The 17223-nt window shown below is 38.5% G+C and overlaps 1 protein-coding gene across 3 annotated transcripts in view; it reads right to left on the bottom strand.

Moving 5' to 3' along the window:
* Window positions 1-1843: 1843 nt before the first annotated feature.
* Window positions 1844-17223, bottom strand: part of FEM1C (fem-1 homolog C) — a 32697-nt gene continuing 17317 nt past the window's right edge. Inside the window, exons 3-5 of one of the 3 annotated variants that reach the window (XR_012159005.1) lie at window positions 6628-9586; window positions 5378-5405; window positions 1847-4677 (exon numbers count right to left, since the gene is read on the bottom strand). Coding sequence is in view for 1 of the 3 variants with exons in the window: in XM_073344741.1 (XP_073200842.1) it covers window positions 8277-9586 (1310 nt within the window). In the remaining 2 variants the exon portion in view is untranslated. Of the gene's footprint in view, window positions 9587-17223 lie in introns of all 3 variants that reach the window. The other 2 variants (XR_012159006.1, XM_073344741.1) reach the window with 2 other exon arrangements.

Below are 17223 nucleotides of genomic sequence, written 5' to 3' on the forward strand. Positions count from 1 at the left end.
AAGCTCCACTGATGCAAGCAGCTTTGCACCATTGCTTGCTGCTGATTCAGTAGGGACACTCTTTTCTAGTGTAGCGGCTCCTCCACAAATAAAATGACCCCATTGCCAATAAGTGAGCCTGACATTGCAAGAGCAACACACTGTCTGTCACACAACACTTTCTTACTGGATGTTTTCAGTTACTGGAAAAAAAATCCATCTGCCATTGTTCATATATCTGAAAGAGAAGCAAGAAGCATGACTCAAGTGAAGGAGTGTTGGGAAATTGCATTGGGATGCTGGGTTGCTCCTTGCCCCTTGTGGTTAGAGCAGTATGTCCAGTTATCTAGATTTTCTTACAAATTGTGACACCACTTTCACTTTTTAGAAATAGGGCACTCTTCTCTTTGATAAATAAAGAAGTTAGTGTTTGGTTCAGCCTCTGAAACTGACTTCAGATAGTCTTTATTGGAGATTTTTTGCTATCCACCAGTTGGAACTGATTCTTTCACGTTATTGTGGAACTTATTGGAAAACACCTCTCAACCAGGTGAAACCTGCCCTATCAACAGCAAGGCAAAGTCAAGCACGATACACAGCAAAGGTTGGTTTTAACAAGTTCCCCACTTTTACACAGCAGACAATTTTAAAAGAAGTAGATCAATGACATTCTTATCATCATCACATGCTTCTGCAGTACAAACGAACAGAGGGTCACAAAATAAGGAACTGGAACTTCCCGCATAGATAAAACTAGTGAAACTTTTAAAATACATTGAAAAATGGACACGTTTAGGACCGTTCCTCAGAAGTCCCAAAGTGTGCAGTGTGTTAGAACTACCACATCACATGCTTTTAAACAGAGGGCCGAGCTTCTAAGTACCTTCCTCCATTCAAGTACAGGAATCCACTTTATGTGCTCTCAGAGTACTTTGTTTATGGATTATAACAATTCACTAAGGGCATGATCTTGCCCAGTACCCACCCAGAGTCTTGCACAAGGTAAACCGTGATGAACAGGACAGCTAGTTAGGCAAACCCAACCCTATACTAATTCCAGTGATGTTAAGCAGCTGCCAAGTTATTTTTCTGCTAAGTAGCTGGAGAATAGCTTAAGAGAGAAAGTGTAGCGAAGTTATTCCTTAGGGTGATAAGGATCATGTTGAAGCCCATGTTTCTTCTGACACACCCTTTTCCCCAGTACAGTTTTGTTTAAATTAAAAACAAACAAAAAACCTGTACACTTGTAAGGAACAAGAGTACAAGACGCTTATGATTTAGCAAGGGCCCAATCCTGCTGATGCCCTCAATTCCCATTTCAACGTCAACCAGAGCAGGCAGCAGCTGTGAAAAAAGCATGGTGACAGAAGGGAGAGAGGAAGAGGAGGGAAATGTTAAAGACAGAAGGGGCAGGGAAGAGAATGTGGAGAGTGGGAAATAAGCGGCAGAAAAGCTTGGGGGAGGGAACAGAGAGGGATGGACAGAGACGGAGGGATCAGGTATAGGAGTAACTGGGCTCACCCATTTTAAGTTTCCTTAGCGGGATTCATTCATTCCATACACAGAAAAATAAATTAAGAGGGAACATGGGTTGCAGCTCTTGGATACTGCAAATGGGCTGAGCCCTGGGTAGAGGTAGGGGCAGGAGGAGAACATTCTGGACCAAAGATTGGGATGGAGTGTGATGGAACAAGGATTTTTCCACGTTGACTAGCATGATTAGTGTTCAGAATGGTAGGTGCCAGGTATGTTTTCTCAAGCCATAACCCTTCACAGTCTTAACCTTTGTCAGCCACTGAGGAGTTTCCTTTCCCAAGCCCCATTTCATAACAACTTTAAGCATGTTAAAGTAAGGAAGAGTTGTCATCCTTGAGTAGGTCAGACATCTTATTTGCATCACTCCATACAAACCTGATTACATAGTGTTTCCCTGAACCTAACTCCTACTGAAGTTGTCATCAACGTGAGTGTCAACAGTATCAGAGCTCACAGAGTTAAATTTGAATTCACTGTTTCTCCCCAACCCGATTAGCAGGCTTTCGCAACTTGTCTGCAACTATTAATTTCTAGACAAACTTGACGTACATTGTTCTTTCACCTTATTTAGGAAAACAGGCAGATAAACCTCATGGTGTGGTTCTGGAGAGTTTGTGTTGCTGCAGATTTCATGTTTCCAATTACATTCCATGGCATAAATAGAACACACAGTTGAGCACAGTAACTTGGGAGTCAACAGCATGAGAAAAATGATCTGTAAAAGTGCTGCTGCCCCAGTTCAGAGACCACCGTGACTGGCACAGTATAAGAACTAAACAACAACAAAATTAATACTTGTTCCTGTTTTTTTTTTCTTTTCCCAAGAGACTATGTGTGTGAAATTAATGAAAAGTAAATTTAGAGATTGAGGAAGCCTGGTCTTACAGTGAAGTCACAGGACAGACATGTTCAGTATATCTGATACATCCTCCAATCAGTAACTACATACTACGCTGGCAGAAGGAATTGACAGCATGATCCAATTCTAATTTTTCAACTCTAACTTTGATTTGTACAAATTAGCACAGCCATCTAAAAGTCTGCTGTAGCAAGGAAGGCTGGAAGTGGCAAGTTGCTCATAAACTAAACACGGCCCAGCAGCAGCAAGGACCCAATTCCAGATTCTTTCTACTAATATAAGTTCTCTCATTATCCATCAGACCGTAAGACTAATCATCAATCTAGCTAAGAATACAATTTATATAAACATTTGTTTTGTTTTCCACTTCAATATTTCCTATTTGGCTCATGTTAAAACCATGTTTTATTTTCCTGGGGGGAGGGGTGGAGAGGGGGAAATGCTAAAGGAAAAACATCAGAGGAGGCTGCACTTGAGTTAGATAGATGGTGCACTGAACATGGCTGAAAGCATAACAAAGACTGTTGTGCCAATGGTAAGAAATGACAACCAATCACAAGCAACAGAAAAACAAATCTATGTTTTTACGCCAGTTTATGTTTAGGGTGCGAGATTTTGGTGACATATTATGAATTTTCCTAAAGTTTGTTCTGAAAACTGCTAATTAGGTTTGGTTATGCTGTAAACATAAGCAGATGTATTATTTAACATTTAAAGTGGCACTATTAACCGTCTGTTAATTTTGTGTACTTTCTCTCCATCAGCTACAATGTCTTTTGGAAACTTGAAGTTATTTTTTCCCATGCTGCCTGTATTCTGAACTCAAACAGTTCCATTACAGACAGCAGGCATGTTTAGTTCCCTTTTGGATACAGTCATTGATAGCAGCAGGAGGAAATGTCGAAAGCTGTAGCATCAGTGTTTAGCCATTCTTACCTTAATAGAAAATGCCCTCTTTCTTAGGGATGCTATAGTAGCCCTTAAAGAAAACAGATATAGACTCAGCCAGTTGTTCTCTGAAACAATTTTACTTTAATTTGCATTTTGGAGCCTAAAGAAATTAAGAGCAGAGAAAAGTTTATTCCCTTTTTACATTTCTATTAAAGCTTAATTACTTCACGTAAAAAAGAAATTGCAGTATTTCAATACACTGAGCTAGCCCTGCATAGGAAGTCTGTGACACGATGGGACGTTTATACAAAATGAGTTAAAAATCAGGTAAACAATCACTTTTCCACTTTGCCATCAGCGAAGGGTCCAAATCCATACAAGAGTTATTTTCACATTTACAGAAGCCAAGTGATTTGTACAGTATAAAATAGTGTCCTTCAAACTAGATCTGATTATCTCTTCCCCTCATTTACAATGTACTGCCATCAACTCTTCTCCCACAAAATTACTTTGTAATACCAATTACCATACCGTCAATTGACTTTACAGTAAAGAAGATCAACATTAGTACAATGTCTTCATATTCACTTATCAAAATGACATAATCCAGTCAGCATTCTACTCCTTACATTTGAAAAATCATTTAGTGAAATTTATAGCATAAAGTAGTCACATACACAGCCACTATTACTTTGCAATTGATATGAAAACTGAAGTGATACAGATGTTTTTCCTAATAAGGATTTTATCCTTTTGGAGAATATCTGCCATGACATTCCATTTCTTTTTTAAAAAATGGAAATAATTTATGTTCATCCAGTTTTAAAAGCAGTTCTCAACAGAGGATTGTTTTGGAAGCTAGGAAATATTTACCTATATTTTCTACCAAGAGCTGTTGCAGATTTGGTTTGGAATGAGACTGGATGGCTGAGAGATTGGGATTGATATCTCAAAACCAGGTTGGAATTTAACATCTGTCAGCTATTTGGTGACCTACATGAAATGAGTCGACTGTCTCATTTAAGTGGCTAGAGAATGGATGTCTGTATCACAACAAAACCATTTAAAATGCTATCAGACACTAAGGATTGAGTAAGGATGAAGACTAAAAAAATTACCCTATCCCTCAAATATTTTGGTCCTCCAGTTCAGGAAAGATGTTTAGTGCTGGAATAGAGAGGTAAAACTTCCATTAGTACTGCTGTACATTATCTGCAGATAAACAGATGGCTCTCAGTTCAGCCCCTTTCACAGACACTATATTGACGTAAAATTAGAATTTGAATGTCAGAAAGCCTACCTTTTACATTTGCTGAAACACCACCACACTGTTGCTTTAAGAAGTATCTTTACTTTGTGCACTACAGCAGTCAGAACCACCAAAGATAGCATAAATGTATGGAGAGTACTTGCTATTAGGATGACAACAGAGAGAGAAATATAAATTTCACTGTAACATTCCAAGGGGGGAAGAAGAAAGTTTCATTTTATACCACTTTTATACCACCACTGTAAATTTTCATCTCCCTGGCTGAAGTATTCCAATGAAAACTCTGAGTGGGATGAAGAACAAAAAAAATCCTTTGAGTGTGTGTGCATATATGTATAAAAAAATCCACCTTCACATCTCTCAAGAAGCAGGCCTCTTAGGGGTATCGGTATCTCATCCTCTTAGGAACATGCTGTAGATTGTTTAAATACTTTAAAATGTGTTGTACCCCAAAAATGCATAAGATTGTATGTAATGTCCTTGACACACACGTGGCACTGGGTTGGTACCTCCGGAACAGTACATTCCAGTTACAGAAATATGTAACAGGAAGATAACAGAGGGAAGGAGAAAGAGGGTTTTAAGTAAATAATGACAGAAGAGAAAATAAATCATCATGTTCTGAAGGTCCTTTAGTTCCTTAGCATGCCTCAATTCCAGCTAACAGTGCTGCTGCATTTTTGCATCACTGTGTTGCACTAGGATAACTACATTCCCAGTATTAAAGGAGTAACACAACCAAGAACAAAAAGTAATCAGAACCTTGTTTCAGCTGGTGGACAGCTAAGTTTAGAGCCTTATTTACAAGCTCAATAAAAGCCCACAGCACCTTAACTTATTACCTTCCAACAGAGTCTGGACTGCTTTAATCTGAAAGAGAAATAAAAATTAAGAAAGATAATGTGAACATTGGCGGCTAAGTGGCAGACAAGTTTAAATGTGCCAGCCATTACCCTCTGGAAGCCTAGGTTTAAATACCCAGAGATCATAAAAGTTCATTAGGTGGCCTCATGCAAAATTTGGAACAACAGATTTGCTGTAGGTCAGGATAGAGGTACATTGGTAGATATACAGGGAAAACATGCACAGGAGATTAGTCCCTCCCATACTTTAGGATATTTGCATACATTTCTTTAAAAGCAAACAGTAGAATAAACTTTCATACTAAGACTTGGCAACCTTCATTGGATCACTATAGATTAAAAAAAAAAAAATGATGTGTTCCCTAAGGTTTTTGTAGCCAGAAAACTCATGGGTACGTTTTCTAATTCAGAAATTTTGTTAGCACCAGAATAGCAGCACAGTATACCTATTTTTAAAAATCACAGTTCTGGACTCTCAAAGGTAAAACTCTTGGAGAAAATGGTCCAACCAAATAACTATAGCTATCCATTATCCCATTTAAAGTTAGAAATGTAAACTATTAATGAAGAGCAGCACAGATTCTAGAATACAAAAAACAATGTTCTAGAATCTCTTTTTGTATTATCCATGTTAGAGTTCCAACCACATTGTGGCTTATTCCTACAGCGTGGTGTTGGTTATTCATTAAATCTTCTTGAAGAATGGTAAGTGAAAGAGGAAGAATGTTGAAAATAAGAAAATGAAGTAATGAAACTTGTTCTTACGATCAACAATTGGTGTACCATGAGTTTTAATAATTATAAATCAAAGAATTCAGATAATTGAATAGAAATGTACTATTGTATCCTTGTGAGATTAACTCAACTTTGCTTTTCATACAAACAATGCAAATGTGCCATGGGACAAAAACAGAGAAATTTGTTTCAATATATTTTAATGCAGTTTTCAAACTTTGAAATATGTATAAACAACAGTGCTTCTGACATGACTGCTGGCTGTTTAAAAGTCATCATGATCTGAGGGTGACCCAGTCACTCAGCTTCACTTTCCTTCACAAAGTAAGAGAAGGAGAGAGAGAATACCTAAACAGCCAAAAGATAAGGAAAGCACTGCCTTTTTACTTACTGTCAAAGATGTGCTCATCACCAATGCAACTCAGAAACATCAGAGACAAAAATTTTTTAAAATCAAATTAAAAAAAAAATGAAAACCACTAAGTTCAAGTCACCTTAGTATCATTAATTTGGCTTTTGAAATTCCTCTGCTATCATCTTTGTAAGTTCATAATCTGATGAAAGTCCAGAAAAACCCACTGAATTTCTGTAGTTAAAAAAACATTAGGTATGGTTACTGACCATCACTGAAAAGAAATGCCAAGTCAAATGACGTCCACTGTGCTTGACCATTGAGCTGGCAGTAAGTTGCACTCTACTCAACCCAAAAGAATTTTTTCTCTTGAGAACAATTTAAAAACATTTGTAGGGCTAATGTGCCTGAATAAGTTTCACTCTGAATCAACAATAAAGTGCTGAATTATATTAAATTACCTGAATCTTACTCATTTAGAATCTTCACTTGCGGATTTCTAATCAAGTTGAAAAAGCCCTTTTTGCTGAGATAGCTACGCAGTTGTGCAAATATTATAAAAATAGGTAACTTTCAATAGAAGTTATGTACACACCACAACCTCTGGTGTTTAAGTATGGCTGACAATACGAGAGATGAAAAATGCATGCAAATTATCTACAAGGGTATATTTAAAATTAAGAAAAGGGACACTGCTATGGAATTTTTGATACATTATAGTGAGTGGCTCTCTGCCAAGGTAATATAATTATACTAGATGTCTAAACCTGGTTTGACAAGCATCATGCCACCAACATGCTTTAGTTCCTTTTGTAGGTAAGGAAATTGATTTGTAATTTCAGACTACTGCATACATTCAATTAATTTCTTATTCAAGTGTATTATTAAGTTTGAGGTTAAAAATTTGAGCAAATTCTCTACATCTAGTCACACAATCAGCACAAACAAGACATTAGTGCAGAGGAAAAGAGTCAGATGTACATGATAAGGACTCTTCCCCTTGCTGCATGATGCATCAGAATGACAGACTTAAATTTCAACTGGGTTACCAAGAGAACAAGAACAGATTTTTCTCCCAAATTTAGCACATATTTCAAGAGGACTAAGAAAGCAACCTCAGATACAGCTAGAATAAAAGTCAAACCAAAAAGTTTGGACAATTGACACGTAGCTCCAAAAATTGTCATGCTGTGAAGGAAGTGTTCAGAAAAAGCTCCATAAAACTGCAAAAAATGATGTTTGAACTGAAGTTGGCCAACTGCTGCATAGAAATATGCTAACACACAACAGTCATGTTTAAGCCAGTGCATAGAGAAGATAAAGCACTTATGGTAATTGCAAATGTTAACAAGTCCATACAACTTGTTCAGTTTAGCAATGAGTTCATAGAAAAAGAGAATTTGAGTAGAAATGCGCAAGCAAAAACAAAAAAGATGACCTTCCAACTGTATAAAAACCACATACCAGTAATAGTAAAAAGACACCAGTGAAAAATATTCATCTCAGTCCCAAACACCCAACAGGCAAATAAAACCAGAGTAGACAAGCCTTTGGCGGACAATTTTAAGAGAGTCTAAATATGGCATTACATTTCTAAATAATCCACAAAATATATTATATGGCATATTCATATTAAATACTGGGTAGCCAATTCTGCAGATCTGATGCTAATGATGCTTTAGCCAATGAGAACATGATAGGTCAAGCTAAATAAAGGCCGGTGTATCACAACAGTGCTTGAGAAAGCAACAATTAAGGTCACCAACTCGTGCTTCAACAATTGTCATACTATCATCTATGGAGCAACACAAAGTTCTCTAGCTTTTCAGGGATGTGCCCTTTATAACATATGCTGTGATTCACTATAACACGAGCAGCAAGACACTGCAATGTAGTATGATTTATGGGCTGGATCAAATTTTTTGCCATTTCCTTCTCATCCAGCAAGTCACTAGCAGTTTGTTTATGCAAGTTTGTGGTGTCAAAGTGTGAACCTGACTTGATAAGAAGATTCATGATGTCTGGATGGTTGTTCAGTGCAGCAATGTGCAAGGGGCTATTATCATCAGAGTCTCTGACATTTACATCAGCACCACATTCCACCAGTATAGCAGTAACTTGTAGAGAGGGGAACTTGCAAACAGGGTAACGACCCACACATGTAGTATTCTTATCAACAGCAAGGTGAAGTGGGCTGAAGTTATTCTTCCCTCTAGGCTGCAGTTTAAGAAACCTGTAAATAGTTTGCTTTTTAAAATGGTCCTGTTCTGGACTGCAAGGAACTTTTTCCAGCAAGCAAATTAAATGCAAAATGATAGAAAGGGCTTTGTTCAGCTGTATTTGGTCAGGTGGACACTGAGTTTGCTTGATAGCCCGATCTATTTCGAGGACACTTTTGCACAGTATTCCCATAAGATCATCAAATGTAACGGTGGTGCCTAGGAGGCCTTTTGCCCTATCCTGTAGCATGAAGGAAAAGAGTTCAGCAAATGACAGTAAACTGCTGGCTGTCATAGGGCTCAGTGGATCTAAATTGCTTTGCTGCATGTCCAAAGCATATTTCCATAGGTTGATGCATCGTTTAAAGTTTCCAGAGTCTGCATAGACTGCACCTCTGTACCTAATATAATAAGATGTATCTGGGTGAGAAGGACCAAGAATACGTTCTCTAATTAACAGTGCTTGCATTCTCATCTCATCAGGGTCTGCAATAAGATTTTCTAGCTCTTCTGCACTATTCACCTCCTTGGCATAGTCATAAGCCATAATTAGTGTTTGTGGCACAGGTTTGCTGAGGATATTAGTCCTGTCACTGTACCTCATGTCCATAGCTCTTTTCCAGTATTTCAAAGCACCAAGAAGATCTCTTTTTTTGTCCACAAACGTTGCTCCTAAAAGCTCCAAAGCATTGATACGTTCTGCCTTACTGGTCTGTACATGCTGCGTCAGGAAGTCCACAATATTTGTATGACCTGTCACACTGGCTGACAGAAGGGGAGTCATTCCATAGCCATCTTTTTCCATCTTTGCACAGTATTTAAGAAGCATCTTCATGATGTCCAAGCTTCCAGATTCTGCACAGTCATGTAATGCAGTATTTCCTGACAAGAAAAGAAAATCTTAAGTGCACAAAAATCATGGTATATTTATAGAGCTATACTAATAGCTAAAGAGCAATACTTCATGCATACATGTCAAAACAGGCAAGCTGCAAGTTAATACCTGGAATATGCTGGACTTGATTAAAATACCAAGGTTGTCAAGCAGCTGTACAAGTGCAAAGTTACTTGATAAAATTAAAGATGTTTCAAGTAAACTTTTGTCTCATTACTCCAAAAAAATACAAAACAAAACAAATCCTGGATCCTTCATTCTGTGGTAATTTCATATTTGCTTTTAAGGATAAAACATTAGCTCTAAACATGCTACCTCTGTCCTTCTAGACTTTTCATATATCCTTCCTCCCTTCCACTACCTGATTTAAATAAATAAATAAATAATCAAACCACCTCCCAATACATATAAACTTATGCCAACTCTTCAGCAGGTTCATTTACTTGCACACGGTACTCTCATCCCCTACCTTTCATCTGGGTCTTTAGATAGTAAGTCTTTCAGGGCAGGGATTTTTCTTTCTGTACTTGTATAACACTAGCATAATGGGGCTCCAATCCCAACGGGGGTTTTCTGATGCTGTCATAACATTTAAATGATCTAGGAAATATGGCTATTTCATTTGTCTAATCTACATAAATTCAAACACTCTCGCCTTTGTATTTGATTAAATTATTCTACGGACACTGGGTTGATGAAGTAAAATGCATACAGCATATTTTGTCCACCTAGTCTTTATCCTAAAGTCTCAAGCTTTATCCCCCTGCTATTCTGGTTAGGATTCCCAAAGCCAAGAATAAGTTAATAGAAGAAAAAAATAGTACATTGTTTCTTGAAAATATCATGAGTGTAGTCTATACAAGAGAGTGTAAATTGTAAAACACATCTGAAGAATGTATTTTTAACGATCGATTATTTCCCATCATTACCACACTCCAAGTGTATCTTGTAAAATGTACTAAGTGTTCTAATGCAGTGTGTGGGAAGAATCCAGAAAAATGACAGCAAGCATTAATGACATTTCACCGAAAGCCATGTCTGCAGCAAAGCTGAAAGGAAACATTAGAAGCTACAGTCCACCAAATCTTTCATATACTCCGGAAGTACTGTAACTGAACGTCTTAGTTTAAATATGTACATTTCACCAGCAAAAAAAGATAACCAAACAATGTCTAGTGCAGCTGATTTCTTTAAAAAGTCCACAACTTAATACAAGCTGTTCTTTAGCTCTTCATCTGATACTACATTAACAAGACACTAATTAGAGAAATATCAAAGTTCACACAAAAATCCAGCTACAATTGCAGTGAAAATTCTAGCAAACAGTAAATTTCCTACAGCATCAGAACTAACTGGAAGTCAATTGAGGATCATACAACCAATGAGAATTATTATTTCCTTGCTAGCTGGTCAATATTTTTGGTGGAAAACGGTCACTCCACAGGAAATTAGATATATTATCTTATTGTCAGTCAGTTTTCCACTAGAACCTACTGTTACAGCTTCTGCAGCTTTGATTATCGTTGCTCCAACCAGACACTTCACCATGTTCTCCTGCTCCATATTGTTCATGTACTTTCTGGGCCAGATGCTCAGTTGCATTCTAATGGCTTTGTGCCACCCGAGATCAGAGAGACTAAATCTGGCCAGCTAGGAAATTCTCTGGTGTGGGGGAGGTCCCAGCTGATACAAAGCCAATATATCTGCCCCCAGCACCACTCACTCATATTCAACCCAAATGTAGGTGGTGCGTCAGGGTCGAGAGCAGGTATAGTTGGCATATGCTATGCTCCAGCTATGCTCAAATGGTGTACAGTCTTAGAACTACAGCCAGCTGTCACTGTTGCACAGGTCACTCTACATTAGATTGTAGATCAATCCCAGTAATCAGAAGGTGGTGAACAATTTCTCTGACAGACCCTCCTTTTCCTTAGCACAGCAGAGAATCTGGGCCACAGTGTCTCTGGCTTTGTCTGGATTAGGAAAAGTGGTCAAAATTAGATCTGGCTCAGGTAGCATGTCTTAGCTAAACCTAAAGTACCCTTAACCTTTTTCTAATATTGATACAAGGTAACACCTTGTAGCTCAATTTAACTGGTTGAGTTGAAACTGAGGTCCAACTGCTATATTTATTTCTTGATCAACTAATTTAGACAGCAATCTTCTTTGTCTGTAGAAGGCTTTTGTTCTAACATTCCTACATCATACCTGTTTAAGAGTAGGACATACCAAACAAAACAATGGAGTCAAAGATAAATGATCAAAATGCATACAGCTGAACAAGAATGGCTGGGGATAAAGGTAAATACAGAATTACACATATTATGGTTTTATTTCCAAAAGTTCATTTCTGGTCTTCATTCTTGTCAGCCATGAATGTAGTCCAAAAACTTCACAGCAATTGTATGGCCATTAGCGAACTGGTGTCTCGGATCTTGCTGAAAGAAACACCTTTAGGGACAGCAAAAAACTCTTAAAATTTACATAAACATTCAAATACAATGATTTTTCCATGGGTAGCAAAGATATATTGTGTGTTTACTAAATAGAGTCTGGTCTATGTTGGAGATCAATACTACTATATTTAAGGATTCATTACGGATTGTTTCCCCTTCTTCCATTTTTCTGTAATATTGTGAACCATGTTAAAGGAACAATTTACATTGAAATATTTCTTCTACTGTATTGTAGTTAAGTACGTAAAACTTGTACATCTAAAAAACTTTGGGATATTCAATTAAGTCAGATCTAAGTTTTCTGAAACAGTCGCCAATGCTATTGCAGAAGTGTCTTTTAAAAAAACAAAAAACAAAAAAAACCCCAGTATTCCATATATACATAGTCAATTTGTTTCACATTTGTAAATCCTGATTATCAAATATGGCAGCAACATACTTTTTTTTTTTTTTTTAAAGCATTAGGGCCTCATATTATTTAAAGTAGTTTCTACCCATTTTCAAAGTAAATTTTGTCTTCTGGCTTCCCAAAAAAGCTAGATAAAAAAAGAGAGAGTGTTATAAGTTCTGCAAGAAAACTTTCAGGAACATTATTAGAAAACCCACCTTACTCATCTACACACTAGTAGCATGTAAGAAACTTGCCCTGGCAATAAGCCATAAATCTGTACAGAATGTAAGCTTTTTGGTTGTTTTTAATTTTCTGGTTCTTATGGTTACAAAGATACCTTCTCTAAACATGAACTGGTGTAGTGAGGTTTTCTGGCGTCTGCATTAAAACAACTCAAATGCCTATGCTGACAGCTGCAGCAGCATGAAATTAATGGAACTCTGGTCAGTTTTACTGCCATTTGGAAAAGCTACTTAGTTCTTTTCATGTCAAGTTCCTTATACTACAAGAAGATATTAGTTTTCTAGGTCACCCTGTCCAAATTTATTATGCAACATGAAATGGTCTTCAGATCTAGTCAACACAGGACAACAAAAAAAGCCTTTAGTGCATACAGAGAAAAACAGAATTTGTGAATTCAAGAGAGACAAGGTGGGGGATGTAATTATCTTTTACTGGACCAACTTCTATCGGTGAGCAAGATTAGCTTTCGAGCTTACAGAGTTCTTTTTTAGGACTAGGAAATGTACTCAGATCATCAAGTTAAATAAAAGGTGGAGAAAACTGTTTAGCATAAGTGGTTAATACATTTCAAGGAACTGTTCAAGATGAAGTGACCAGTTAACATGTCGGGGGGGGGGGGGGGGGGAGGGAGAGAGAAAGAGGGCGCAGGGGAGAGTGACATTTTGTGAATTCAAGTAATGCAATGAAGGGCTTATCTTCCTGTACAGCGCTACTGAGGCTCAGCTACACTGGTGCAGCTATGCTGCTGTAGTGCTTTAGTGAAGACGCTCCTATGCCAACAAGACAATTTCTCTCTGAAGCTCTCCTGTCAACATAGCACTGTTACATGTGGGGTTAAGTCGGTATAACTACGTCATACTACGTGTGGATTTTTCACACCCTCCCCCCAAGCTATGCAGTTATTCCAATTAGTTTGTGTTCAGACCTGGCCTGAGATTAGTTTAAAACGACAGCTACTGATTACGTTCAGGGTCAGAGGAGCAAGGGGAAATTAGATTTCTTGTTGTCCACTTCTTAAATCTGAAGTATAGTCATACAATTTAGGCAAAAACTATGGGCCTAATGCTGGAAGATGCTGAGTGCTCTCAATTGCCACTTGATAAGTGTCCTCAATTTCTATGGACTTCACAGGATCCCATCTAATTAGTTTCATCCATAATTTGAGCAGCTCTCATGACAAACATTTTCAAATTACACCTACTTATGACATAGTATCAAATATTGTTGTATGCAGTGTTGTAGCTGCATCGGTCCCAGGATAAGAGAGCGAGAAGGTGGGTGAGGTAGTATCTTTTATTGTTTCTCTCACCAACAGAAGTTAGTCCAATAAAATATTACCTCACCCACCTTGTCTCTATAGTTTCAGATAGTTATTTACAGAATCTATAGATTTGGAAAGTCACGTAAAAGTATACAGTTAATCTTGAATAAACTATAGTTCACCAAGATACATTTGCAGTGTCCTAACTTGACTTCTCATCACTCTAGGAAATTAAGTCACACCATCCCTACTGTCTTGAGTGTAGGGAAAAATTTTTTGGTCCCTGATTAGCCTACCCAATTTGCCAGGGATTTCCAAACTCCAGTGACATGTCTCAAAAGTAAATGGGATTATGGGGCTTTTATTTTAACAGACATCTCTCTTCCACTTATTGCAACCATGTATGGGTCCAGAGGATTCCTCCTTGATGGATGCCCTAAGACTTCATTAGGAATTAACAGGGAATACATGACACAGACCAAAACAACAGTTATTATCCATAGCTTAGTATAAGATGTCACTTCAAAAAATAATGTAATGTTTTGTGGACCACTTGCAGTCTTCATATCCTTTCTTGGTGGTGCACAAAAAAAATATTTTGAGAACCAAGCAATGGAGTGGAGGAGAGATTAGAACATTGGGTGGGGAATATAAATAATAAAGCCATCTCTCTCACACAAAAGAGTCTATAAAACAAAGGATGGAAAATGCTCAAATGTTACTGATCATTTTGTAAATGGTTTAGTCCAAAAAACCCCAAAAAAAACCAGGACTCTCCTGTGACAATAACTATTCTACTAGAAATTGGCAATGGCCATAAAGCTTATCAAAATGTTAATCTTTTCATGGACAAAAACAACCTAGATCCTGGTCTTGTCAGCACTTACTACCAGAAGTTGCACTATTGATTTCCAGCAGCAGAAGTACTATACTTGACAGTGTTTTCAGGTTCAGGCCTGTAATTTATGAAAAACTATGAAAAAAACCTCTCATTTCAACACTTGTCCAGTCCAGTAAGTTGTCTTTCAAAAAGTGTTAAACATAAATTTTAATATTCATTTTGGTTGCACTGTCAACCAAATATCCACATCCTCACAACGTGTTTTTTTTCCTAGTGTTCTCTATCTATTCATTTAAAACTGATTTTACTTGTATAGTTTATAAGGAAGTGTCATTCTCCCACTGTTCAAAACCTCCCCATTTTTCTTTTTGGCAGGTTCTCAGCTGTGCCTTCTGATGGGAGCTCTGCCATAATATTTCAAACAAGCTAACTGTCCCAAAATAGGATTGAAATCAAAGTGACAGTCTCGCAACCTCCACATGAATTCAGAGACAAGGATATTTCCTGTAACTGTATGTCCTACCGGTCTAAACACATTCGATTTACCTTACAATTTTTGTTCATTTTTTCCTTAATTTTAGCCTTTTAGAATTGCAGAGCATTTATTTACTGCAACTGAAGTCAAACGCTAAGATGTGTCAGACATATCTAGAAAATGGAACAATATATGCGGAGTAACAATATATGGGGAGGAGGTGACCAGCCCTCTGTGGAGAAAGAGGTGGTTCAGGACTATTTAGAAAAGCTGGACGAGCACAAGTCCATGGGGCTGGATGCGCTGCAACCGAGAGTACTAAAGGAGTTGGCGGATGTGATTGCAGAGCCATTGGCTATTATCTTTGAAAACTCATGGCGATTGGGGGAAATCCCGGACGACTGGAAACAGGCTAATGTAGTGCCCATCTTTAAAAAAGGGAAGAAGGAGGATCCTGGGAACTACAGGCCAGTCAGCCTCACCTCAGTCCCCGGGAAAATCATGGAACAGGTCCTCAAGGAATCAATTCTGAAGCACTTAGAGGAGAAAGTGATCAGGAACAGTCATCAGGAAAAGTGATCAGGATTCACCAAGGGCAAGTCATGCCTGACTAATCTAATTGCCTTCTATGACGAGACAACTGGCTCTGTGGATGAGGGGAAAGCAGTGGACATGTTCCTTGACTTTAGCAAAGTTTTTGACATTGTCTTCCACAGTATTCTTGCCAGCAAGTTAAGGAAGTATGGGCTGGATGAATGGACTATAAGGTGGACAGAAAGTTGGCTAGATTGTCGGGCTCTACGGGTAGTGATCAATGGCTCCATGTCTAGTTGGCAGCCGGTATCAAGTGGAGTGCCCCAAGGGTCGGTCCTCGGGCCGGTTTTGTTCAATATCTTCATAAATGATCTGGAGGATGGCGTGGACTGCACCCTCAGCAAGTTTGCAGATGACACTAAACTGGGAGGAGAGGTAGATATGTTGGAGGGTAAGGATAGGATACAGAGGGCGCTAGACAAATTAGAGGATTGGGCCAAAAGAAATCTGATGGAGGTTCAACAAGGACAAGTGCAGAGTCCTGCACTTAGGATGGAAGAATCCCATGCACCGTTACAGACTAGGGACCAAATGGCTTGGCAGCAGTTCTGCAGAAAAGGACCTAGGAGTTACAGTGGACGAGAAGCTGGATATGAGTCAACAGTGTGCCCTTGTTGCCAAGAAGGCCAATGGCATTTTGGGATGTATAAGTAGGGGCACTGCCAGATCGAGGGACGTGATCATTGCCCTCTATTCGACATTAGTGAGGCCTCATCTGGAGTACTGTGTCCAGTTTTGGGCCCCACACTACAAGAAGGATGTGGAAAAACTGGAGAGAGTCCAGCGGAGGGCAACAAAAATGGTTAGGGGACTGGAACACATGACTTATGAGGAGAGGCTGAGGGAACCGGGATTGTTTAGTCTGCGGAAGAGAAGAATGAGGGGGGATTTGATAGCTGCTTTCAACTACTTGAAAGGGGGTTCCAAGAGGATGGATCTAGACTGTTTTCAGTGGTAGCAGATGACAGAACAAGGAGTAGTGGTCTCAAGTTGCAGTGGGGGAGGTTCAGGTTGGATATTAGGAAAACCTTTTTCACTAGGAGCGTGGTGAAACACTGGAATGCATTACCTAGGGAGGTGGTGGAATCTCCTTCCTTAGAAGTTTTTAAGGTCAGGCTTGACAAAGCCCTGGCTGGGATGATTTAGTTGGGGATTGGTCCTGATTTGAGCAGGGGGTTGGACTAGATGACCTCCTGAGGTCCCTTCCAACCCTGATATTCTATGAAACTAAGACCAGGACTGAGGTATTAGCTTTGTAGTAACTCTTACTTTCTGATCATTTATTGTGTACAGACATGGAGACCAAAAAAAAAAAAAGGGTGGGGGGCGGGGGGGAGAGACAGTGTTGTAGGTTTTATTATGT

The sequence above is a fragment of the Lepidochelys kempii genome, chromosome 5, assembly GCF_965140265.1.
Source record: "Lepidochelys kempii isolate rLepKem1 chromosome 5, rLepKem1.hap2, whole genome shotgun sequence".
Classification (NCBI taxonomy): domain Eukaryota; kingdom Metazoa; phylum Chordata; order Testudines; family Cheloniidae; genus Lepidochelys; species Lepidochelys kempii.